This window comes from Oncorhynchus masou, chromosome 31 (assembly GCF_036934945.1).
Source record: "Oncorhynchus masou masou isolate Uvic2021 chromosome 31, UVic_Omas_1.1, whole genome shotgun sequence".
In the NCBI taxonomy this organism is placed as follows: domain Eukaryota; kingdom Metazoa; phylum Chordata; class Actinopteri; order Salmoniformes; family Salmonidae; genus Oncorhynchus; species Oncorhynchus masou.
In genome coordinates, this window is record NC_088242.1 from 27,010,730 (window position 1) to 27,038,283 (window position 27,554).

Sequence of the window (27,554 nt, forward strand, 5' to 3'; positions counted from 1 at the left end):
TTACAAAGCATGTAGAGATCTATAATTTTTATCATAGGTACACTTCAACTGTGAGAGACGGAATCTAAAACAAAAATCCAGAAAATCACATTGTATGATTTTTAAGTAATTAATTTGCATTTTATTGCATGACATAAGTATTTCATGCATCAGAAAAGCAGAACTTAATATTTGGTGCAGAAACCTTTGTTTGCAATTACAGAGATCATACGTTTCCTGTAGTTCTTGACCAGGTTTGCACACACTGCAGCAGGGATTTTGGCCCACTCCTCCATACAGACCTTCTCCAGATCCTTTAGGTTTTGGGGCTGTCGCTGGGCAATACGGACTTTCAGCTCCCTCCAAAGATTTTCTATTGGGTTCAGGTCTGGAGACTGGCTAGGCCACTCCAGGACCTTGAGATACTTCGTACGGAGCCACTCCTTAGTTGCCTGGCTGTGTGTTTTGGGTCGTTGTCATGCTGAAAGACCCAGCCACGACCCATCTTCAATGCTCTTACTGAGGGAAGGTTGTTGGCCAAGATCTCGCGATACATGGCCCCATCCATCCTCCCCTCAATATGGTACAGTCGTCCTGTCCCCTTTGCAGAAAAGCATCCCCAAAGAATGATGTTTCCACCTCAATGCTTTTTGTAGAATAATAATGAAGACATCAAAACTATGAAATTACATATATGGAATCATGTAGTAACCAAACAAGTGTTAAACAAATCAAAATATATTTTAGATTTTAGATTCTTCAAAGTAGCCAATCTGTCCTTTGGTCTGACGAGTCCAAATTTGAGAGTTCTGGTTCCAACTGCCATTTATTTGTGAGACGCAGAGTAGGTGAACGGATTATCTCTACATGTGTGGTTCCCACTGTGAAGCAATGGAGGAGGTGTGATGGTGCTTTGCTGGTGACACTGTCAGTGATTTATTTAGAATTCAAGGCACACTTATCCAGCTAGGCTACCACAGCCTTCTGCAGCAATATGCCATCCCATCTGTTTTGCGCTTATTGGGACTATCATTTGTTTTTCAACAGGACACTGACCCAACACACCTCCAAGCTGTGTAAGGGCTATTTGACAAAGAAGGAGAGCGACAGAGTGCTGCATCAGATGACCTGTACTCCACAGTCACCTGACTTCAACCCAATTGAGATGGTTTGGGATGAGTTAAGCATATGCTGAGCAGCCAACAAGTGCTCAGCATATGTGGGAATGCCTTCAAAACGGTTGGAAAAGCATTCCAGGTGAAGCTGGTTGAGAGAATTCCAAGCGTGTGCAATGATGTCATCAAGGCAAAGAGTGGCTACTTTGAAGAATATAAAATAGATTTTTGTAACACTTGTTTGGTTACTAGATGATTCCATATGTGTTATTTCATAGTTGAGATGTCTTCAGATTATTATACAATGTAGAAAATAGTCAAACATAATGAGCAGGTATGTCCAAACTTTTGACTGGTACTGTACAGTGGGGCAAAAAAGTATTTATTCAGCCACCAATTGTGCAAGTTCTCCCACTTAAAAAGATGAGAGGCCGGTAATTGTCATCATAGGTACACTTCAACTATGACAGACAAAATTAGAATAAAAAATCCAGAAAATCACATTGTAAGATTTTTAATGAATTTATTTGCAAATTATGGTGGAAAAGCTGATGCTCCAGTCCAGTTGTTCCAGTACCGTTTGCAGGATGGTAGCTGAGTGAACAGTCTATGGGTGTTGACTGTGTGTGTGAATTTCTGGCAAAGTGAGAGGTTATAACTCTTCAACTCCGTAGCTCCAAACTTCAAAATCTTAAAACATTATCTCTACCAGTGGTGGTAAATTCTGATTGCCGTCCAGTCTAAATTAAGTAACTGTCCCTATACTTTTAATGCATTTTTCCACAAAAGGTGGCTAAAACCTCTCACAAAATAAAAAAAGGTGTAAACTGTGTTTACCCTCCACTACACCATTGATGTCTACTGTATAGAAATATAGAAATATACATACAGTGCTTTCAAAAAGTATTCAGACCCCTTGACTTTTTCCATATTTTGTTACGTTATAGCCTTATTCTGAAATTGATAAAATTATTTTTTTCTCTCATCAAGCTACATACTGACAAAGTAAAGAGATTTTTTGAACTTTTCGCTAATTTATTACAAATTTAAAACTGAAATATCACATTTACCTAAGTATTCAGACCCTTTACTCAGTACTTTGTTGAAGCGCGTTTGGCAGCGATTACATCCTCAAGTCTTCTTGGATATGATGCTACAAGCTTGGCAAACCTGTATTTGGGGAGTTTCTCCCATTCTTCTCTGCAGATCCGCTCAAGCTGTCAGGTTGGATGGGGAGCGTTGATGCACAGCTATTTTCAGGTTTCTCCAGAGATGGTCGATTGGGTGCAAGTCCGGGCTCTGGCTGAGCCACTCAAGGATATTTAGAGACTTGTCCCGAAGCCACTCCTGCATTGTCTTGGCTGTGTGCTTAGGATCGTTGTCCTGTTGGAAGGTGAACCTTCGCCCCAGTCTGAGGTCCTGAGCACTCTGGAGCAGGTTTTTAATCAAGGATCTCTCTGTACTTTGCTCTGTTCAGCTTTCCCTCGATCCTGACTAGTCTCCCAGTCCCTGTCGCTGAAAAACATCCCAAAGGCATGATGCTGCCACCACCATGCTTCACCGTAGGGATGGAGCCAGGTTTGCTCCAGACGTGACGCTTGACATTTAGGCCGAAGAGTTCAATCTTGGTTTCATCAGACCAGAGAATCTTGTTTCTCATGGTCTGAGAGTCCTTTAGGTGCCATTTGGAAAACTCCAAGCGGGCTGTCATGTGTTTTTTACTGAGGAGTGGCTTCCGTCTCGCCACTCTACAATAAAGGTCTGATTGGTGGAGTGCTGCAGAGATGGTTATCCTTCTGGAATGTTCTCCCATCTCCACAGAGGAACTTTGGAGCTCTTTCACCTACCTGACCAAGGCCCTTGTCCCAAAATTGCTCAGGGCTGGATGGCCAGCTCCAGATCTTGACACAATCCTGTCTCGGAACTCTATGGACAATTCCTTCGACCTTGTTTTTGCTCTGACATGCACTGTCAACTGTGAGACCTTATATAGACAGGTGTGTGCCTTTCCAAATCATGCCCAATCAATTAAAATTACCACAGGTGTACTCCAATCAAGTTGTAGAAGCGTCTCAAGGATGATCAATGGAAACAGGATGCTCCTGTGTAGATTGCTGAGGACTTTTTATTTTTTTAATCAATTTCATAATAAAGGCTGTAACGTAACACAATGTGGAAACAGTCAAGTGGTCTGAATACTTTCCGAAGGCACTGTATATAAACACTAATTATAAGCACTACTTCTGACTAATACTAAGATTCGTGGTGTTGCAGGAGCAGGAAAATGCACTCACCTACCTGGCATGGTACATTATTAGCTCTCATGCATACGGGCCTCTACAGAGTCATCAGAAACAAGCACTATTATTGTTGTTATTATAATAAATAATGCATTTTACTTTAAGAGCTTTTCAAAACACCCCAAGTCTCAGCCAACTTTAATGATCAAGTCAAATCACGTCAAATTGTATTACAATCTTTCAATTCACACAGATGCTTCAGTTCCATAGTGCTTGGATCAGTATCCTCTCCTCGTGGAGAGGGGGAGGGAGTTAGAGAAAGAGAAGGAGAGGAAGAGAGCAGGAGGAGACAAATAGACTACCATTTCCATTCCCTTTTCCTATGATGACGTTATTACTTGCAGTCTGGCGGTGTCTCTTAAATTGATCTAGTCTAGGAACGTAATACCGTCAAACAGTAATAAACCTTAAAAACAGAGAGACATACCCAGACCCCACACACACTCCCCAGCCCTGGTCCTGGAGAGCTATAGGGTGTACAAGCTTTGTAAGTTACATATCAGCATTAATACACCTGATACAGCTTGATGAGAGGTTGATATGTTGAATCAGGTGTGTTAGTGCTGGGCTGGAAAAAAAGCCTTCCCAATGCAATTCACCTCCCATTAAGACAGATCCCTCAGTATCAGGAGAATACATACCAACTCAAACCTAAAACAACATATTATACACTATACGGTACATATTGTGAATAAATACCAGTGACATCACAGGGTCAGAGTTGAACTAATTTGGAATGCTGCTACAGACTGAACTCTGACGTACAGGGTCACAATCTCATATCCTATTGTGCGTTTAGAGTACTAATGAGAAAAGGAGGAGGAGGAGATGGGGAGTAGACTTTAACGTAGGGGTTGGTGTCTCAAAGGGTCGGAGAGGATGTGTAGCTGATGGCCTGCAGTTTGGTTCAGGTGTGTGTCTAGCTGACAGACTTAAGTTTGGGTTAGAGATCGCAAATTGGACCACATCCTCGATCACCTTCCTGATCTCAATAGCTACACCATATATACACAAAAGTATGTTGACACCCGATAAAATTTGTGGATTATTTAGCCACACCTGTTGCTGACAGGTTTATAAAGTCGAGCACACACCATGCAATCTCCATAGACAAACATTGACAGGAGAATGGCCTTACTGAAGAGCTCAGTGACTTTCAAAGTGGCACCATCATAGGATGGTCAGTTCATCAAATTTCTGCCCTGCTAGAGCTGCCCTGGTCAACTGTAAGTGTTGTTATTGTGAAGTGGAAACATCTAGGAGAAACGGCTCAGCCACGAAGTGGTAGGCCACACAAGCTCACAGAAAGTGACTGCCGAGTGCTGAAGCATGTAAAAAAAAATGTCTTCGGTTGCAACATTCACTACCGAGTTCCAAACTGCCTCTGGAAGCAACATCAGCACAAGAACTGTTTGTCCAAAGCTTCACAAAATGAGTTTCCATGGTCGAGCAGCCGCACACAAGCCTAAGAGGGGTTAGACCTGATTAGCAGGGTTCAGCTCTATCCCTTGGTTGATGAGAGAAAGACACAGAGCCCTGGAAAGGAAGCTGTGCATCCCAAACCAACACTGCACTACACTGAAGGGTGTCTAGACAGGCTAAAATAGGGAGTGAGGAAGAGTGGCAACACAAAGAGGTGGGTAAGGTTAAAACAAAACAGAGTGAGGAGAGAGTGAGAGAGAGGTGGTGTGGGTGGGGAGTTAAGGGGCGCAGAGGGACCGGAGGTCAAGTAACGGTCACAGGGTCAGAAATATCGTCTCACCTATCCCCAGGGTCGCTCATGCTGTGTCCATGGTAACGTTAGGTCTCCAGCTCCATTTGACAATAAGACTCTGCCAGAGAGGTTTCTAAACAAAAAGACTCAAACAAGGAAGCCAACGCAGCCATGACACTGCTGAATAGCCTGATCAGGGATTTCTATTGGAGCGGCAGTTTCTCAGCATTTGTGCTCTCTAGCTCTGCACCACGCCAGGAGTGGTTAAACTGGGATGAGATGCAGCTCTGTACTGGAGTCTCTTCCACAGAGTGTCTCTATGCTGGTCACATATCCTCCCTTTGTCAGTGAAGAGACACTGGTGTGATACTAGAAGCTGATCATCCCTCTGAGATTAGATTGTCTGAGACAAAGTTATACTTAACTGGTTTAAGAGCTTGAAGAGTGTTATAACTTTCTCATCTATGCACCTTCCAGGCTCTGCAGTGGTCTGCTGCGAGCTTGATGGCCTCTCTCACACACAGAACACCCATGCCTTCCACCTACACCCAGAGGCAGGAAGGTCAATATAGCAGAGATTCTGTACTCCCACTGACCATGTGTGTCCTACCTTGAGGCCAGGAATAGTCTCCCTCTTTTGAAGTACTCAGTGCAAGGAGAAGTCCTCTCTACAGACGTCTCCATACCCAACTTGTTATCACAGATGAAGATACACGGCAGCTTCCACAGAGCGGTCATGTTGAAAGACTCAAAGATCTGGCCAAAATTGTATAAGTGGAACAAAGTCGATGCTGATGATGATTATTATCTGATAGATATACTGAACAAAAATATAAATGCAACATCAGTTGTGGAAAAAGTACTCAATTGTCATACTTCAGTAAAAGTAAAGATAAAAGTCAAGAAAAAGTGAAAGTCACCCAGTAAAAGTGTAAAAGTAATTGGTTTTAAATATACTTAAGTATCAAAAGTAAATAGAATTGCTACAACGTACTTAAGTATGAAAAGTGTAAATAATTTCAAATTCATTATATTAAGCAAACCAGACGGCACAATTTACTCATTTTTTTATTGACAAATAGCAGGGGCACACTCCAGCACTAAGAAATAATTTACAAATGAAGTACTTGTGAGCCAGATCAGAGACAGTAGGGATGTTCTCTTGATAAGTGTATGAATTGGACCATTTTCCTGTCAAAATGTAATAAGTACTTTTGGGTATCAGGGAAAATGTATGGAATAAAAAGTACATTATTTTCTTTAGGAATTTAGTGAAGTAAAAGTAAAAGTTAGCAAAAATCTAAATAGTAACGTAATGTACAGATCCCCCCCAAAACTACTTAAGTAGTACTTTAAAGTATTTTTACTTAAGTACTTTACACCACTGCACAACATGCAACAATTTCAAAGATTTTACTGAGTTACAGTTCATATAAGGAAATCAGTTGATTTAAAAAAATTCATTAGGCACTAATCTATGGATTTCACATGACTGGGCATAGGCCCACCAACTAGGGAGCCAGACCCAGCCAATCAGAATGAGTTTTTCACCACAACAGGGCTTGATTACAGACAGAAGTCCTCCTCAGTTTCATCAGCTGTCCTGGTAGCTGGTCTCGGACGATCCCACAGGTGAAGAAGTCAGATGTGGAGGTCCTGGACTGGCGTGGTTACACGTGGTCTGCAGTTGTGAGGCCAGTTGGACGTACTGCCAAATTCTCTAAAACGCCGTTGAAGACGGCCTATGGTAGAGAAATTGGACATTGATAGGCCGCCGTGAAGATAGGAAACAGCATCTCCACCCCGCTGATCCTCAACACTGGGGCCCCACTAGGGTGCGTTCTCAGCCCTCTCCTGTACTCCCTGTTCACGTATGACTGCGTGGCCATGCACGCTTCCAACTCAATCATCAAATTTGCAGACGACACTACAGTGGTAGGCCTGATTACCAACAAAGACGACGAGACGGCCTACAGGGAGGAGGTTAGGGCCCTCGGAGTGTGGTGTCATGAAAATAACCTCCACAAAACAGATGATCGTGGACTATAGGAAACAACAGAGGGAGCACCACCCCATCCACGGGACAGTAGTGGAGAAGGTGGAAAGTTTTAAGTTCCTCGCCGTACACATCACGGACAAACTGAAATGGTTCACCCACAGACAGCGTGGTGAAGAAGGCGCAACAGCGCCTCTTCAACCTCAGGAGACTGAAGAAATTTGGCTGGTCATCTAAAACACTCGAGAGCATCCTGTCGGGCTGTATCGCCGCCTGGTACGACAATTGCACCACCCTCAACCGCATCGCTCTCCAGAGGGTAGTGCGGTCTGCACAACGCATCACCGGGGGGAAACTACCTGCCCTCCAGGACACCAACAGCACCCGATGTCACAGGAAGGCCAAAAAGATCAAGGACAACAACCACCCGAGCCACTGCTTGTTCACCCCGCTATCATCTAGAAGGTGAGGCCAGTACAGGTGCATCAAAGCTGGAACTGAGAGACTGAAAAACAGCTTCTATCTCAAGGTCATCAGACTGTTAAACAGCCATCACTAACACTAACAGAGGCTGCTGCCAACATATTGAATATAATCTCTGGCCATTTAAATAAATTGACTTATTAAAGGTATCACCAGTCACTTTAAATAACGCCACTTTAATAATGTTTACATAATCTACAATTACTCATCTCATGTGTACATTGGGGCAAAAAAGTATTTAGTCAGCCACCAATTGTGCAAGTTCTCCCACTTAAAAAGATGAGAGAGGCCTGTAATTTTCATCGTAGGTACACTTCAACTATGACAGACAAAATGAGGAAAAAAAATCCAGAAAATCACATTGTAGGATTTTTAATGAATTTATTAGCAAATTATGGTGGAAAATAAGTATTTGGTCAATAACAAAAGTTTATCTCAATACTTTGTTATATACCCTTTGTTGGCAATGCAAGAGTCAAACGTTTTCTGTAAGTCTTCACAAGCTTTTCACAAACTGTTGCTGGTATTTTGGCCCATTCTTCCATGCAGATCTCCTGTAGAGCAGTGATGTTTAGGGGCTGTTGCTGGGCAACGCGGACTTTCAACTCACCCCAAAGATTTTCTATGGGGTTGAGATATGGAGACTGGCTAGGCCACTCCTTGAAATGGACCTTGAAATGCTTCTTACGAAGCCACTCCTTCATTTCCCGGGCAGTGTGTTTGGGATCATTGTCATGCTGAAAGACCCAGCCACGTTTCATCTTCAATGCCCTTGCTGATGGAAGGAGGTTTTCACTCAAAATCTCACGATACATGGCCCCATTCATTCTTTCCTTTACACGGATCAGTCGTCCTGGTCCCTTTGCAGAAAAACAGCCCCAAAGCATGATGTTTCCACCCCCATGCTTCACAGTAGGTATGGTGTTCTTTGGATGCAACTCAGCATTCTTTGTCCTCCAAACACAAGTTGAGTTTTTACCAAAAAGTTCTATTTTGGTTTCATCTGACCATATGACATTCTCCCAATCTTCTTCTGGATCATCCAAATGCTCTCTAGCAAACTTCAGACGGGCCTGGACATGTACTGGCTTAAGCAGGGGGACACGTCTGGCACTGCAGGATTTGAGTCCCTGGCGGCGTATTGTGTTACTGATGGTAGGCTTTGCAACTTTGGTCCCAGCTCTCTGCAGGTCATTCACTAGGTCCACCGTGTGGTTCTGGGATTTTTGCTCACCGTTCTTGTGATAATTTTGACCCCACAGGGTGAGATCTTGCGTGGAGCCCCAGATCGAGGGAGATTATCAGTGGTCTTGTATGTCTTCCATTTCATAATAATTGTTCCCACAGTTGATTTCTTCAAACCAAGCTGCTTATCTATTGCAGATTCAGTCTTCCCAGCCTGGTGCAGGTCTACAATTTTGTTTCTGGTGTCCTTTGACAGGTCTTTGGTCTTGGCGATAGTGGAGTTTGGAGTGTGACTGTTTGAGGTTGTGGACAGGTGTCTTTTATACTGATAACAAGTTCAAACAGGTGTCATTAATACAGGTAACGAGTGGGGGACAGAGGAGCCTCTTCAAGAAGAAGTTACAGGTCTGTGAGAGCCAGAAATCTTGCTTGTTTGTCAGTGACCAAATACTTATTTTCCACCATCATTTGCAAATAAATTCATTAAAAATCCTACAATGTGATGTTCTGGATTTCTTTTTCTCATTTTGTCTGTCATAGTTCAAGTGTACCTATGATAAATTACAGGCCTCTCATCTTTTTAAGTGGGAGAACTTGCACAATTGGTGGCTGACTAAATACTTTTTTGCCCCACTGTATACTATATTCTATACCATCTACTGCATCTTGCCTACGCCGCACGCCATCGCTCATCCATATATTTATATGTACATATTCTATTCATCCCTTTATATTTGTGTGTATAAGGTAGTTGTGAATTTGTTAGATGAATTGCTAGATATTACTGCATAGTCAGAACTGGAAGCACAAGCATTTCGCTACACTCACATTAACATCTGATAACCATGTGTATGTGACCAATAAAATTTGATTTGAAATTAACATTAGATTATCTAGCACCAGCTCTGGTGGACATTCCTGCAGTCAGCATGCCAATTGCATGCTCCCTTAAAACTTGGAGACATCTGTGGCATTGTGTTGGTGACAAAACTGCACATTTTAGAGTGGCCTTTTATTGTTTCCAGCACAAGGTGAACCTGTGTAATGATCATGCCGTTTCATCAGTTTCTGGTATATGGAAGAATGTACAGACCGTGTCAAAATCTAATGACTGCAGCTTTCTTCGTCAGCTGTCCAAATGGTTAGCATCAATGGGTATAACTTGATATTAAAAAACACCCATACCAGAAAACACCCTAAATTGCGGTCTGCAATTACACCCTTCTCGGCTCAGCGGCTTTGGAGAAGTGTGACCAACTGTCTATCATGCTGCATAGAGATGGAAAATACAATAGATAATAACATGGTGCAAAAAAAAATATATATATAAAAACCTGTCCTAGAGGATTGTCTCTCTCTCCCTCCCTCCCACAGAGACAAAAATAAGTTACCCCAGACAGCACAACTTAACCCACAGAGGCAGTGGTCTATAGTCATTGAAATGTCAGTTTATTTTTACAACGCATTGCAACTGGATAGCACTCATTTCTGCAATAGAGAAAAAAATAACATCGAAAAGACATTTAAATACACATGGATCCAGACACTTCCCATATTGTAGACAGGAGGAGGTTGGTGATAGTACGAGTGATTGAGATTGTTTGGCATGAGTGTGTTTCCTGTCTAGGGGGTCAAGGCTAGAAGGGATCCAGCTTTGGTCAAATTAAAATCAAAAGTATATTTTTCCCCCTTCATTTTAACTAACCCTAACCCTTTTCCTAACCTAATTCTCAGAACCTGATGCTTATGTTCCAATCTGCTACGAAAAGTAAAATCTGATGTTAATTTGACAAAAGCAGGATCCTTTCTAGCAATGACCTGTCTGGGGGGGGATTTAAATCAAACAGACATTGAGGCCATGGTACCATTTCTCCCATTGCACAGCAGACTTGGAAAGCTGCTGCACTTCGTCACTCAACTTTAATGCAGTTGGGATTTGATGTTTAAATGTGTTTTATAAAAACACAGAAATTCATAAATTTGTAATTCCTTGCGAATGTTTCTAGGCAGAGTTAGCTAGTATGTTTGAGAGAGTTCCCATACACTGCTAAGCAATGGGAGTGTTTTAGGTGTCTATCTTTTTACTGAAGTAAACCTGGTGTCAAAGACAATAATTTGTTTCCTGGCCAAGTTACTCGACTCAGACAAACTCTAGGCACTAACATGTAAGATTAGATAAAAGAGCGCAAAAAAAAACAAAAACAGGACAGGGCGAAAGAATCTGGTAGTCCAATGAGGAGACCGCATTAAACATGTCAATGCACATCCAAGCTTTGAGAAAAAAAAAAAATACAATCACTAAAATATTTGAAGCTTTGAACTGTGTTGTATTATTATTCACTGCTGTTGGGATGTTGTTACAAAGAGGTAACATGCACATATAGATAAATCAATTTGCCTCGTATTAACCAGCCTGTGTATTCTATTCTTTTGTATTTTGGAGAATCTACCACAAAATTAACAAAACACATCGTACGGTGTGTTGATAGAGCAGAAAGGACAAAGCAGACACCCGATCACTAACGCAGAGAGACCGTGCCGCCTGCAACAGATAAAGTGCTACACTGGTGAAACTCAGAGGCAAGGTGAGTGACTACAGGACTGGCTGAAACAGACTTCAAGCCTCACCAATCGGTTGGAACTGATAACAGGAGGAGCTGCGATTGGCAGTGTATTAGGTTACCGTTCCGATCAAAAGTAGAGCGTGTACATATGACACTTAACGGCAAGTGTCCCTTTGTATACAGTATCTGCGAGACAACATTCATGCCTGACAGACAGTTAATTCTGTCTACCACAGCAACTCACAGTACCTTAAAACAACTCTACAGTAGTACCCATCTGTGTGTATGCACTCCTATCTGTACTGCAAAGTTTGATGCGTTTCTTACATATGAAAGTTTCTGTGGTTTGTGTTTGACTTGTCTATACAGTGCAGGGCAGTGGATGTCACATGCAGGGGTTGATGATTGTACTGGACCGGAATCGTGATATTTGAGGGGTGTGGCTTTTATTCTTTACCAAGTCTCAAAACTCTTAAGTTGCCTCCTCTCCCTCATCCCTGATTGGTTAAACAGAGCTCGTTAACAAGTACTTTTACCTTACAGATCAGTGATAAGGAGAGGGAGGAAGCCATTCAAGAATATTGAGACATCCCATATCTTTAAAACACAGCATGTCCCGCTGTCCTCTCAACCCCTCCCCCTGTAGCTCTTCTTCCCTCTCTCAAGTTACTGGAGCTCTTTCATTCTGTTGAGGGCCGACCCGGCCTGAAACCATTCGATCTGTGTCTCGTTGAAGGTGTGGTTCAGCTGGAACTCATCTTTGGTGCCGTCACTGTGCTTCACTACTGTAGACAGGGGCTGGAGGGGCAGGGATACACCATTAGAGATACAGACATGTGAACCTTCTGGAAACAAAGTCCCAGACCCTAATCTGGAGGTGGGCGATTCTGATCCTGGACAGTCTCAAAGCCTACAGACTGGTGTAAGTGCCACTCACCTTTCCTGGGGCGAAGGTTGCAAGCCCTTTGATGGATATCTTGTCGTCTGGGCGGATCTTGTCGTAGTCAGCGGGGTTCTGAAAGGTCAGGGGCAGCATTCCCTGTTTCTTCAGATTTGTCTCTGCAGATAGAAGGACAGAAAAAAGGTTAGTTGAATGGATGTTGAAAATGAAGTTGGTGAGAGAAGCAATATAGATGCAATGTTCTGCTTACACAAACTGTCCCCTTTAGCCTGTACGTAGGTTACCGTGGATACTGTTGTAAGTTAATGTGGATATAGGGCTGGGCGATATGGCCAAAATAACATGGTATTCTAAATGTTTGACGGTATTTGATTAATATAAGTTCTACATTTGCTTTATGAGTAGTGTGTGACCCTAGGGTGGTAACACCTATTCTAAATTATACTGTTCAAGTCAACAAAAATAATTTGGTGCATTTACATGAATTTCCACAATTAGGGGGAAACACAAAAAAAAAAAAAACACTAGGCCTCTTTTTTTAACCCCTTTTTTCTCCCCAATTCCGTGGTATCCAATTGGTCCAGTTAGTCTGGTCTCGTCGCTACAACTCCCATACAGCCTCGGGAGAGGCAAAGGTCGAGAGCCATGCATCCTCAGAAAAACAACACAAACTAGCCACACTGCTTCTTGACAACGCACATCCAACCGGAGGAGGAAACAATACACCTGGCGACCTGGTCAGCGTGCATTGTGCCCGGCCCACCACAGGAGTCGCTAGTGCGCGATGAGACTAGGATATCCCTGCCTGGCCAAACCCTCCCTGACCCGGACGATGTTGGGCCAATTGTGCGTCGCCCCATGGACCTCCCGGTCACGGCCGGCTGCAACAGAGCCTGGGCTTGAACCCAGAATCTCTGGTGTCACAGCCTTAGACAACTGCGCCACCCGGGAGGCCCCTAGGCCACATTTTTAAACAAATGTTGCAATTGCGATTTAGATCAAAACACGGGTGAACTTTGAATCATGGAAATAGAATGTTTATTTTATAGTTAGAATATAAATAATAGTGGTCACTTTGAACATGAAAATGCATTCGACTAGTTATTGTGACAGGGTAGTAACCAAAGTGCTGTTCAGTGTTTCCTATGGGATCCCATAATCTTTGGATACATTAAATCTTTATTCATGTAGCTAACATATTCAAGTTGCGCCTATTCCTCCGATTTAGAAGATACTGTTGCACAAACATGCGGCCTCCACCAGCACTGGTATTAGCTAGCTACGTTTGCTCTGATTCAGTACTTTTATTACCTAGTTAGCGATTAGCATTAATGGCTAACACAATTTAGCTTAACTTGCTAAGAAAATACAAACTAGCTGTTTGCAGATGTAAGAAACAAACAAATTTTGTAATTACAGAACGCTTGTGGATTTATATTAAGATAAAAGTAGAAACATTGTCGTCATCAACATTGTTGCATGTGCTGCATTGACCATTTAACAAACATTCAAAAACCTTTACAGAAGGTATAGTAAAAACCCAAACCGGTACGTGCATCAATACCGGTATATAGTAAAATACGGTATACCGCCCAGCCCTAAGTGGATCTTGTCGTAAGTTACCGTGGATCCTGGCAAAGCTCTTGACAATGATGCATCTTCCTCCCAGGTGCCTGGGCTCCAGGGCTGCATGCTCTCTGCTGGATCCCTCACCGTAGTTGTCATCTCCCACAACCACCCATGACAGACCGTTGGCCTGGAAGAAGAGGAAGGTGAGGGGAGTTAAAGTTAAAAAAAAGGGGAAACCATTAAAAACCCTAATCAATTGCCATTTCTTACATTGACGGCTAAATGTTTAAGGGAATGCCTAATCGATATCAATCCCTCTTGGACAAAATGATAAAAGGGTCTGAATCTTAACGAGACAGACTTTCAAAGAGAAATTAAAGCGAAAAGTACACTTGTTTATCTCAAGTAAGGATGTTGTTTGAGCTAGGGGTCAAGGGTCATTGTTCATCATCCGGGGCGCTTACCTTGTAATGACGGGCGACGTCAGGCACACCGCCATACTCTCCTGTCAGCTGGTTCTTGATCTTGTTGACGCCGTCGTTCTCGATGTTGACTGCTCCAATTAGCATGTTGTTGGAGATGTTGTCAAGGTGACCACGGAACTTGAGCCATGGACCAGCGGCGCTGATGTGGTCTGTGGTGCATTTCCCCTTCACCTGGAGAGAGCATGAATGGTGGAATGTGAAAAGGAGAACAAGAGTAAGGGTGACTGGAAAGGATCACATTTTAAAAAGGAGTCTTCACTTACAAAATATATTTCTATCTGAACATTCAATAATGTCGCACCCTCCTGAACAGACCCCAGATTATCCTTTGACCCCTGACCTTGATGAGGATTTGCAGGTCCTCCAGGTCACCTCCGGCCCATTTGTCAAAGGGCTCCAGCAGCTGCAGCCGGGTGCTGGTGGGGCTGACGTCCACCCTCAGCTTTGAGCCACCCTCGGCAGGGGGGTGCTGGTAGGTGTCCTGACCGGGGTCAAAGTCCAACTTGGGAAGCTCGTCTGCACTGGGGGGCTTTAGCTTGAACTTTTCTCCATTGGCGGCCGTAAGGTAATCAACCTCTGGGTTGAAATCCAGGGTTCCTGCGATGGCCAGGGCTGTGACAATCTGGAGGAGCAGAGGACAAGGGAGAGAGAGGCAAGGTGTGTGTGCGCGCAAGTGTATAATATTTCTATGCGAGTGAGAAAAGAGAAAGTCCGAAAATAAGGTGCATTAAGCATCCTAAAAGTACCTCAGGGGAGGCGACAAAGGCATGTGTGGCTGGGTTGGCGTCATTCCTGGCGGTGAAGTTCCTGTTGTAAGATGTGACGATGGTGTTCTTCTCTCCCTTCTTCACATCACGCCTGAACAGAAACATCAACTTAACATTGTATCCCAAATAGCACCCTATTCCCTATATAGTGTACTACTTTTGACCAAGTGCACTACACAGGGAATAGGATGCTATTTGAAACACAGCCAATCTTAAGACACATTTAAGTCTAAATGAATAACAGAATAAACATAAATAGGGCTGTGGCAGTCATGAAATTGTCAGTTGGTTATTGTCATGCAAAAGTCTGCAGGTCTCACAGTAATAGATGTTAATTAACAAACACGTTTAGCATCTCCAGGCCTCCACACAAAAGCTGCTGATGCGGGTTTTTGGAACAAAATCAATTGAATATACACCATCACAATATCCCTTTAGGACTATCCTAAACAAACAAAAATAATATTGGGTGACCTAGAGTAATCTGTTCTACCAATAAATTGGTAGAAATGTTTAAAACGTGAATTTTTCATTTTTTTCTATGCGTTTTAACCTAATCAACTATAATCAACTATATGCACTGAGCTCGTCTTATGCTTTGAGTGCACCGTTTGATGAAATAATTAAAAAGACATGAGTCTGACCGCAGTTGATTTGATTGTGCTGGGCGGGCTCAGACTTCCTGTTAAAAACTCAGTGTTAAAAAATAAATAAAAAGACATTGAGTGACTGACGATCACCCGTTGTCTCCCTTTCCTCCCTGCTGCAGCGACCAGCACAGATCAGTGTTTACTGCGCTGTTCATGTTACTGAACCTGCAAAATAATTACAGCCATTTGACAAAAGTTCTGTTACATGCCCTATTCCAGCAACCATTCTTCTCGTTACGTGACACATGTATGCATCGCAAAATGGATGCAGAGGACATGACAAATAAACTTGAAAACGGGGGAACGTTTGCTGCTTGCTCAGGAGGGAAAAGTGAAGTCAGATGTGTGGAATAAATTTGACTAGTTGTGGAAAATGCTGGCAGCGCTGTGCGCCAAACAGGTGTTGTTAGATTACAATATACATTTGTCTGATGGTTTGGAACAATGTAAACACTAAGTAAGCGTACCATACTTTTTTTGGGGGGGTGGGGGGGGAGACTAAAAACAGTCGCTTGATACAGTAGCCTATATAAGTATTGAAGTTACACGTCGCGTGCGAGAGCGTCGCAAAATACATTTAGAAATCCATGTTATTCAATTATTTATAGAAGCAGGTACCCACGTGCCATTTCCTCATTGGTTATACCCACGCGGGTGATTGAAAGACAAACGGTTTTCCCGGTAGCCGTGGTAATACTATGAAAGTGTAGATGCCAATCACCATATAAATTCAAAATATGAAAAAGCCTGGAAGGAGGAGAGATGACTAGAAGCGATTCGGCTGGCCATTTTATGTGTGGATTAATTGGCGGAGTAGAAGAGCTTGTGCATTTCAGGTAAAATAACTCAATGTTTATCCCAGGACAAATTAGCCAGCAAGTGCAATCTAAATAGCCATACATGTTTAATGCTTTTCGACCTGTCCCCAAATTAATGTCATTGGTTCAGAGTTTGTTTTGCTATTTTAACCTGCGTGTCGTGATCGCGTTTGGTGTAGGGGGACAAAATAAATGTATGCACGATTAGCGCACGGTTTGAGTTCCGTGTTAGGCCCTACAGCTCGATGGTGGTTAAGGCTGCTATACTAAGCCTACTAATGTTAATGACCGTTATTATTATGATCGTTATAATAACAATAAGACCAAGAAATGGGTCATTATTATAAATATGAGACAACTACAAACAGTGTAAACACAAATAAGTAATACCCTAACAACAAAGTGTAAAGCCTTTATTACAGAAGAGCAAAGATTTTTTAAAAACAGCCGAGTTTGTGAAATTGTTTCAGAGGTTGTGATTGCTTGAGGCTCACGGAATCAGTAGGCTATTAAACACTCAAACAGGCAACACAAGCAGGATCTGGCGCGGCAAGATATATTAATGGACCTAATTACGTTAGGGTTTCTTCACTATTCTTAAGGCAATGGCTGTTTTCTCATCTCCAGGGTTCGTAAAGTCAGCGGCAAGTCAAATTTATGGACTTTCAAGTGCTTGTTCAAACACTAATATTTAAGGACCATCAATCTGTAAATTCCTATTATGCATTTTTTTCTAGTCGCCAACAGATGGCAGTATATCGCCACAACCCCATGAAAAAAAAAAGACTGACTTACAAGTTCTACTCAATAATACCGGTTTCATGACTACATACATTAAGTCAGGACTGAAGATGTTGACTGATTTCCTTATATGAACCTTAACTCAGTAAATTATTTTAGATTGTTGCATTAATATTTTTGCTCAGTGTACATATTAAATTGTCATAATATTTAAAATATGACATAAGTGAATTCTGATAGTGTAAAGTGTAAAATGTTGCATTCTAAACCCATTTGAAAAGACACAATTTATGAATGTGTTTGATAAAGATTAAAGACTCTCTCGGGCGCCTATTTAGAATTTTAGGGACCCCAAGTTTGGGAACCCCTGAACTACTAACCCATCTCCCTGCTTGTTTCACCGCTTCCTCACTCTGCATCTCCTTCATTGCAACCTGACTCACCACAGTCGGGTTCACTACTCTATAAAGAAAAGGCATTTGGTTATGTCAACTTATAGTAGCCCATCTTTTAATTATAGCTAGCTTAAACTTCAGTCAACTGCTCCTGCTGAGGTCAGGCTCCGCTTAACGTTAGCTTCATCCTTCTAGCCAGCTAGTTATAGCTAGCTACCTGGCTTATAGCCGGAGCCCTTGCGCTACCTAGACATGACTGAAATATCAGCGACTATTTACTAGTTGAACACTCTCTCCGAAAGTCAGGCAGGGGGTTTGTTTGGGGGTGCGTCTTGACACTGTAGGGGTTGATGGATGTTTTTTTATTTTTTTAAGTTCACTGTCAGCGGAGTCTGCCACTGTAGGTCTGGGCTGAGGTAGTTTGTGTCCTCTCTGCCTGTGTCATGGGAGGAGTTTTCCTCCACTACATCCCTGGTTGGATCTGGCAAAAACATCAATATCCCGCCAGGCATGATTGAATCTACATTTGCCCTGAATTTTTGCTATCGATGTGAGGTTCGGCAGCACCTAAGTCAGTTATGTACCTGCCTTGCTCAGTGGCAGTGTGGGTGAAACACCTGAGGAAAGCAAACTCTGTAGTCTGCTTGATAGTGGGTTCGCTAGACCAATACATTCCTAATATTTTTCATAAACATATTTGATCTTAATTTTAAAGTACTTTTCAAGTACCAGCTTCAGAAAATGTCTGTTTAAGGCCTTCCAGTACTTGAATTTCAGAGCGCCAAATTCAAGTACTTTAATCACCTTGTGCAAACCATGCCGTCTTCTAACTCCACTGCTGCCTCCGCATTGGTTCTCACCACCAATATTCTGGGTAACATTGCTATTATGGACATAGCAACATGGTATAGGAAAAGGTGCCAAATCAAGAGCGCACTGATGTTTCAGAACCGCGGACAGCGAACCCTATCTAACGCGGGAGAAAGTGCATCGTTATAGTGTTGCACCATTGTTCTTATATAATAACCATATACAACTTCAGTACCACGTCTTAGTGATGGACCGTGCCACCCCCACGGCCTTCACAATGGATTAGGCCACTCAGACAAGTGTCTTGTACACAATTTATTGCTATATGTGTGACAAATCTCGGTGGACCAAAAGCCTATCGACTAAATGGGGTCAGCCCTATATCCATTAATTTATTTTAGGCAGGTCTGAAGATACATTTTCTTCATATCATAACGTATTTCAGAAGAACAGAATACGTGTTGGCCTACTGTATGTTATCTGGCTATGCACCATGTCATAGGATTGCTCATTTAGCAGACAAGATATGCTTATAAATTCTGTGCCATTATTTTATAGTAAGAATATAATTGAACGTAGCTGAATAAAATAAAAGTGATATTTTCCCCCATTCAGGAGCATTATAATTGGAAAATGGTTCTGTACGCTAGATTTAGAGTTAATTGCTACTTTAGTTGTAGTAGTTGTTATACAAACATTAGAAATCAAACGATGCAGTGTATTCGATAAGTATTCAGACCCCTGACTTTATCCATTGTTACTTTACAGCCTTATTCTAAAATGGATTAAATTGTCACCCACCCCCCTCAATTTCCACACAATACCCCATGACAAAGCAAACACAGGTTTGTAGAAATTTTTGCAAATCTATTAACAATACAAAACTGAAATATAACATTCACATAAGTATTCAGACCATTTAAGCACTTTGTTGAAGCACTTTTGGCAACGATTACAGCCTCGACTCTTCTTGGGTATGACGCTACAAGCTTGACACACCTGTATATGTGGAGTTTCTCCAATTCCAACCTGACAGAGCTTGAGAGGATCTGCAGAGAAGATCGGGAGAGTCACTGCACAGCTATGTTCAAGTCTGGACTCCGACTGGGCCACTCAAGGACATTCAGATACTTGTCCCCAAGCCACTCCTGCGATGTCTTAGCTGTGTGCTTAGGGTTGTTGTCCTGTTGGAAGGTGATCCTTCACCCCAGTCTGAGGTCCTGAGCAGGTTGTCATCAGGCATCCCTGTGCTTCGCTCCATTCTTCTTTCCCCTCGATCCTGACTAGTCTTCCAGTCCCTGAAAAACATCCCCACAGCATGATGCTGCCACCACGATGTTTCACCGGAGGGATGGTATTGGCCAGGTAATGAGCGGTGCCAGCTTTCCTGGAGATGTGACGCTTTGCATTCAGGCCAAAGAATTCAATCTTGCTTTCATTAGACTTGTTTCTCATGGTCTGGGAGTCCTTTAGGTGCCTTTTGGGAAACTCCAAGCGGGCTTTCATGTGCCTTTTACTGAGGTGGCTTCCATCTGGCCACTCTACCATAACGGCGTGATTAGTGGAGTGCTGCTAAGATGGTTGTCCTTCTGGAAGGTTCTCCCATCTCCACAGAGGAACTCTGAAGCTCTGTCAGAGTGACCAAGGCACTTCTCCCCCCCATTGCTCAGTTTGGCTGGGCGGACAGCTCTAGGGGGGAGTCTTGGTTCCAAACTTTGTCCATTAAAGAAGAATGGAGGTCAATGTGTTCTTGAGGACCTTCTGCAGACAATTTTTTGGTACCCTTCCCAGATCTGCACCTCAAGACAATCCTGTCTCGGAGCTCTACAGACAATTCCTTCGACCTCATGGCTTGGTTTTTGCTCTGACATACACTGTCAACTGTGGGGCCTTAGACAGTTGTGTGCCTTTCCAAATCACATCCAATCAATTGAAATTTACCACAGGTGGATTCCAATCAAGTTGTATTTTAGAAACAGCTCAAGGATGATCAATGGAAACAGGATGCACCGGAGCGCAATGTCAAGTCTCATAGCAAAGGGTCTGAATACTTATGTAAATAAGGGATCTTTTTTTATAAACTATCAAACATTTCTAAAACAGATGTTGCCTGGTCATTATGGCGTATTGTGTGTAGATTGAGGAATTGTTTTTATTTAATCCATTTTAGAATAAGGCTGTAATTTAACAAAATGTGGGTGGGGGGAAAAGGGTCCTGAAGACTTTCCGAATGCACTGTACGGGCTTCATGATGCGACTATCAGCTATTGATGATTTGAAAAAAGAAAGCTGCCACCATCTTGCCTCAGGCTGCACACGCTGTTTCCTCATATTCTCACCCATCAGACTATTCTCCATTTAATCTTAGTTTTGATTTAGAATGGCCCATTATTAAATTAGCAAGATAAAAAGACATGTCATCCGTATACACTGGAATAGCGAAGATGCTACTTTCCTGCAGGTATGTTTTTCACTCTGTTGGATAGGCTACTTGAGTAATTTCGCTGCACGACAGAAAAATGACACCCAAACCTGCTCCTGCAGATACCCAGTGCTTAATTAGGGAAAGTGAACAGTAAGAAATTTGCACAACGAAAACATTTGATTAGACTGTTGACAGCCCCTCTCTGCACACTGGAGAAAGGAATGCAGGAGAGAGTAGAAACTCACCGTGGTAAGATTCTGTAGCTTAAAAGGGTATTGTGTCAGCCTATTTCTTTATACACGTTTTCCTGTCATGTATATTATGTGGTAAGTCATGTATTGTACAAAGACAATCATTATTTTAATTCAGTTCTCTTGGGGGTGGGGGCTTGGGCTCAAATATAGGCCTATGCTTATTAATTCAAAAAGCAGCATATGGCTGTTTCAAATTAATCTTCACCTTAGAAAAACGCTGTCCATTTCATTGTGTTAGGCTTTGAAACATCCACAACTGATTTCCACTCAGTTGCAACCTGTAACTTCTTTCTTCAAATTGATCAATCACAGTGAGGTGAGTTTTAAAAGCATATTCCGTTTTCATGTGATTTGTGATTATATTTGCATTGATGTCACAGTGGTTCGAAAGGACAGTAGAGCCCCTGAGTACCAGGCCATTAGCAACCTGATGAACGTACAACTAATGCATGTCCAGAGTGCATATCTGGAGATTACATTGACCCAACGGTCACATGGAATTTTACTGAGGTCATGACTCATGACTGCCAGTAATACGATCACCTCAGCAGCTCTTAACATAAATGAGTAAGTCAACTAATTATTACCTGTCCCACTGTCCAATGCAGGGTCCACAGGCGTTGGCTAGGACCATTCCACCAACATCACCAAGGATCTTGGACTACAGAAAATACAGCTTCAATTAGGAGCAGCTAAAAGTAGTTCCTGCTGAATATATCAACATCCAAGGCTCCAATTACAAATTGGCTACATATGATGCCCTTAAAACTAGAGAGCAGAGTTGTGCCAAAGTTGACATCCTCCTAAGAATCAAGGATGTTAACAATATTTTACAAAAGTTATCCTGTCGCCCTGATTTGCTAGGTGAGTGACCAGCACCCAAGACATCCCTGATCATATCCCCTTCCCCTATACTAGACATCTGCCCGTGCCCAGGTACTCACATATCCATCTCGCTCGATTGTGGCGCGAATCTGTTCAGACCCGGGGGTGATGGTGAACGCAGCCTTGCACTTCAGACCTTTGTCCAGGGCCTGTTTGGCCACGGAGGCAGAGCGGCCCATGTCCTCATAACTGGAGTTGGTGCAGCTGCCAATCAGACCTGAGGGGAGGGGACAGAGCTTAAGGAGCCACCTGCTGCATGTCTACTTTCTCAGTAGAAAATCTATAGATCAGTATACAAGGCTAAAGTCAGATGTATAGTTAATAATATAGTAATAGCACAAAAATAGCTCTAAACAGAGACATGTGAGAGCCAGTGGTCAACTGTGAGGTCAAAAGAATCTGAAGGCTGCACTGACCCACTTTGACTTCCAGGGGCCAGCCATTTTTCACTGCCGTGGCCCCAATGTCTGCCATGGGGTGGGCCAGGTCAGGGGTGAAGGGCCCGTTGATGTGGGGCTTCAGCTTGGAGGGACAGAGAACAGTAGCTTGGTTAGGTTGGGGGTGTGGGGGTGTGTGAGAGAGAGAAAGAGCAGGGGAGGGCACTCACCTCATCTAGGTTGATCTCGACCATTGAGTCATACTCACAGCCGACGTCAGGAACCAGCAGGTCAGCGTAATCGTCAGCCAGGGCAGCAATGTCTGAGATAGGGAGGGCAACCGGTCAGAAATGGATCAAACATCTCTTTAAAATGAAATGAAAACCCTTTCAGGGGAGTGTCCAAAATAGCACCCTATTCCCCTTATAGTGTATTATATAGGGAATAGGGTGCCATTTGGGACCCATTCCCAGGACTTCCACAAACATATTCAGCATATAACCAGAGATCATTGCACATCACACACAGGCGTGTTTGACGACATGAACTGACTGACCTCCACGACCAGTCTTCTCCAGGTAGGTCTTCATGCGGTGGTTATAGGGGAACACAGAAGTAGTGGCTCCAATCTCAGCCCCCATGTTGCAGATAGTGGCCATTCCTAAAACCCACAATGGTCTTTAGGTTACTATAGGCATTTCTACAACACAAAATCACAATGTGGCTTGATAGTATACACTTTGATTATGTAGTGTGACGAGCACAAAATAAAACAAGTACAGTATATTAGATCAGAGATCAGCTGGTCACCATCCTAGATAGATTATGACCTGTCTCATTGACTGCATAACCACTATGAAGTGTGCAGTAGTGTGCAGAGGTAACAAAGTCCTCCCTCTCTCGGACCTGTGCAGGAGATGGAGTCCACCCCAGGTCCGTGGTACTCCACAATGGCTCCAGTACCTCCCTTCACGGTCAGAATCCCAGCAACCTTAAGGATCACATCCTTGGGGGATGTCCATCCTGACAGCTTGCCTGTCAGCTTCACCCCAATAACCTGTCGTTGTAGAACATGGTTAAGTGAGGTTTATGTAGTATCAGTTGTAGAAATGCATTATGCCACTGTACTATATTACTGGGGACTTCAGGAAAAAAGGTTTCTGTTAAATATAAACTAGGAATCACACTTACATTGGGACACTTGAGCTCCCAGGGGATGCCAGCCATGACATCAACAGCATCAGCCCCTCCCACTCCAATGCAGATGGAGCCCAGTCCGCCACCATTGGGTGTGTGAGAGTCTGTGCCAATCAGCAATACCCCCGGGTAGGCATAGTTCTCCAGGATGATCTGAAATGGTGCAATATGGTAGTCAAATATGGTACTTAACACTGCAAACATAGCTCTTCGTTATAGACGTGCAATATCTTGTTAACATAACATCACATTAACATAATGAAATTCTGGACCTACATTCATAAACAATTTATTGGAATGTAATTATATAATCAAGTGAATGCATTATCATAAAACAACACTAGGAAAAATAGTGCCTTCAAAAGTGTAATTTCAGATTAGCCTCATTACTGTACCTGATGGATTATGCCAGAGCCTGGTTTCCAGAAGCCCACTCCATATTTAGCTCCAGCACTGGCCAGGAAGTTATACACCTCCGCATTAATATCCTAAGGACCAAGAGAAAAGGACAAATATTATTACTGGTACTTTATTCCCTAGTCCTGCCTCCATCCCCCAGGACTGAGGAATTCACATTTTAGTCATTGAGCAGACGCTCTTATCCAGTGCAACCTACTTGAACAATTAGGGTTAAGTGCGTCGCTCACGTCGCCAGCTCGGTATTTGAACCAGTGAACTTTCCGTTACTCACCTAAAGCTATTAACAGCTAGGCTACCTGCCTCCATCCCCCTGACCAGGACTGAAATATCATGATTTTAGGGGCAGGGTCATTTGGCCTTGCAGATGTGCCCAACCTGCTAGGTCGCCAAGAACATTAACCAAAAGAGCCAATAAATGCATTTGAAAAAAAATAAGTGTTTTTTGGTTAAGAAAAAAGTACTAAAATAATTAGCTGTGTCAAAGTGTAGGTGATAGGCTATGCATATTGGCTACAGCCTTATGTCCACACCAACATGAGGAGGCACCAAAGTTGAAAGAAAAATATATCATGTAGGATAATTAATATCACCTAAAGGCTTGATTCTGTCAACATACTCAAGATAGGCCAGTGCCTGTTGCACACCACAACATTTACATTTACATTTAAGTCATTTCGTCACCCACCTTGCAATCTGAGCGGAGTCAGTCAGCATTTTGAAGCCATTTAACTATAAAATGTTTCAAACCTGGACTTTTTATTTTATGAGGCATGTCTTACCTTACTTCAAAATAGCCTAGTCAAATTCTGGCCATAGGAATGTTGAGGGAATTATTTTTATAAACTCTTCCTCATATCATTGAAACCAGTAGGCTATTTCTCTCATGTTCAACTTTCATTGTCCAGCAGCCAGACACAATCCTAGCTGCAGCTCAATATCTTCCCTCTTTCTAAAGGATATTTTCATTTGCCACATTTCCCCGCGAATTGCATTTTGGAAGAGTCACACATATAGCCTACTGCCTTGTGCACGTATACTGTGAAGAGACAACAGTATCAACATATCAAGCAAAAAAAAAATCAGATCTTTTGCACCAGCCCAACTGCTTTTAAAATAGTATTTTTTTCATGAATTTGGGATCTATCATCCCACAACTGTTCCAGATTCTGTTTGGAATATTTATTTCTCGTACAGAACAAGCTGACCAATAGAAAAGGTATATTTTTGTACTATGGGGGGATAGTAGATTGACATAGGCTATTGATTTTGCTAAATGTTATGCAACTTGTTGAATTAGGAAAAGTAAATGTGGACAGTCCCAATTTATTCATTGTGTGCCTCGACATTAAATAAGAACACGCACATTGTATCCCCAGATTATTATATTCAGCCACCTTGGCCGAAAGGCATGGATTTTGTTAGAGGGCATTATGGCCACAAAGGGGGGGAGACGGCCGTGGCTGTCGTCGGGAAAATTTGAGGCCTGCCCCTGACCTCTCACCTTTGCTCTTGCCAGGTCCTTGGCTCCTCCAATCTGGGCCTCGATCAGATGATCACAGTGGATGGTGGAGGGCACGGCCACCTGGGGCAGGCCACTGCTGATGAACTGCAGCATGGCCATCTGGGCCGTGGCGTCCTGCATGGCCACGCGGTCCGGTCGCAGACGCAGGTATGTACGGCCCCTGGCAATGTCCTGCCCCACAGGGTCATCCAGATGGCCGTAGACAATCTTTTCTGAGAGGGTGAGGGGACGGTTGAGTCTGAAAGGGAGGGCCGAGAGTGTGCAGAGTTACTGTGAAGGGCTACAAGTAGCTCTAATTGTACAGCTGACAATTAACATAAAAAGCCTGCGTTACAGTCCCATCATTGCCTAGGCAAGACATTGAAGTCGGCTTAGTCAGAAACAGAATGGCACCACACTAGAACAGGCCTGCCACCCATCTCACTGTAAACATAGTGAAACAAGTACATGTTCTAGTGTAAACAGAGAGGCATACTGACCTCTTGCGCACAATGTTGACATTCTCATTGAGCTTCTCATAGTTGACGAAGTTGCTGGGCTCAAAGCGGCTCATTGACACTTTGGCCTTGGCATTGAAGGCTGCAGACACGTGCAGGCGCCGCACACCCTGGCCCAGGGCAAGCTGGGGACAGAGAATAATAATTTTAAAAAGTAAACATCAAAATAATTTGGGCCTAGAGTTAGATAAGTCTTTGGTTGCTGTACTGTAGCCCATGAGTAAACAACTTGGATGAAAAAGTGTGCCTGCACCCACAATGAATTAAACCATAAAAAGGGAAGGGTGGGTTTGTTACAAAGTTATGCACAAGTGTGTGTATAGAGAGCAGTATGGATGGGAGTTGCCAATAAAAACGTTAACATTTTCTTGTTGAGCACATAAAGACTCATTCTAGCTTAAGGTGAAACTGCTCTTCCTGTGCCTCTAGATGGGAGCAGTGGAATTGTATGGCTTTAAGGCCTTTCATTGTATGGAACCAGATGAGATCATATCATTGGCACAATGTGGGGTTAACAAGCATTCGAGAATATATGTATGAGTTTGCCAGCAAATACAAAGACAAAGTTATCTGGAAAATTCTAATGTTTAGTCACTAATCAGCACTAAAATGAGTCCTTCAATTGAAATCCCTGAACCCAAGCATACAACTGACAGCTACAACAGCTGAGACGTACAGCAATAAACAGGTATTGTTGTCTTTCTGTGTCACCAAAGAGGTGCTGTCACTCAAAGGTATGGGGAGGAAACCAGATCTATGAACATCAAACAGTTCTAGAGATCAGAAGAAAAATAAAAACTCCTTAGCATAACGCCAATAAATCCATTTAGACTTGAAATAAAAATACCAGAAAGTCAAGATTCGTATGACAAACTGCTTTCTAATGACACCCCTCACTCCGGACATTAGTCTTACCGTGTTTTCAATGGACATGCTGCGTCGTGCTTGCCAGCGCCTTGTGCGGTTGCTATGCGCACTAACCTTGCGTTAACCTTGCGACCAACAAACGTGTCCTCGGTTGAAATTACATATAGAGCGCAATGACATCGTACATTAGGGCACCTTCGTCCAATTTTCAATGTTACAAATCGCTTTAAAAAGCCATATTTGTGTGGAAATGACAAACTTGAGTTCATGACGAAGCTTTGACTCAGGACAAGATGACCTGGGTAGCCGGCAAGACTGATCGTACTCTCTTAGACAAACATCATATATAGACATCAGGTCTACATCCAAAGTGCATTCACTTATATTTGAAGGTGAACTCTCACACATCGATGGTACATAAAGGTGATAAAATGTCACCTACCTGTAGCCGGGCAACGGTGAGACAGTATGTCGCCATTTTGTTCACTGACAAAGATGTGTCGAGCAGAGGTGACGTCAGGTTTTGTAGCCGTCTACGTCGCGTGTCTTTGCAGGAAAATAGATCGCACGTGTAAAGTTGTATTAGAAATATAGCTTTTCTGTGTCCTACTCTAATTTTGAATTCAGAAATGTATATA

At 42.8% G+C, this 27,554-nt stretch overlaps 1 protein-coding gene across 1 annotated transcript; it reads right to left on the bottom strand.

The window, feature by feature from the left end:
- Nucleotides 1–10,200: 10,200 nt before the first annotated feature.
- LOC135523708 (aconitate hydratase, mitochondrial-like) lies at nucleotides 10,201–27,437 on the bottom strand. Its single transcript, XM_064950549.1, has 17 exons — nucleotides 27,359–27,437; nucleotides 26,032–26,174; nucleotides 25,532–25,790; nucleotides 24,006–24,098; nucleotides 23,605–23,763; nucleotides 23,320–23,470; nucleotides 22,970–23,074; nucleotides 22,644–22,735; nucleotides 22,453–22,558; nucleotides 22,096–22,253; nucleotides 21,739–21,812; nucleotides 15,038–15,149; nucleotides 14,632–14,913; nucleotides 14,271–14,462; nucleotides 13,861–13,993; nucleotides 12,274–12,395; nucleotides 10,201–12,134 (listed from the first exon to the last, which is right to left on the bottom strand). Exons 1-17 carry the CDS (start codon nucleotides 27,392–27,394, stop codon nucleotides 12,003–12,005), a joined length of 2,349 nt encoding a protein of 782 aa, XP_064806621.1. The 5' UTR covers nucleotides 27,395–27,437; the 3' UTR covers nucleotides 10,201–12,002.
- Nucleotides 27,438–27,554: the final 117 nt, after the last annotated feature.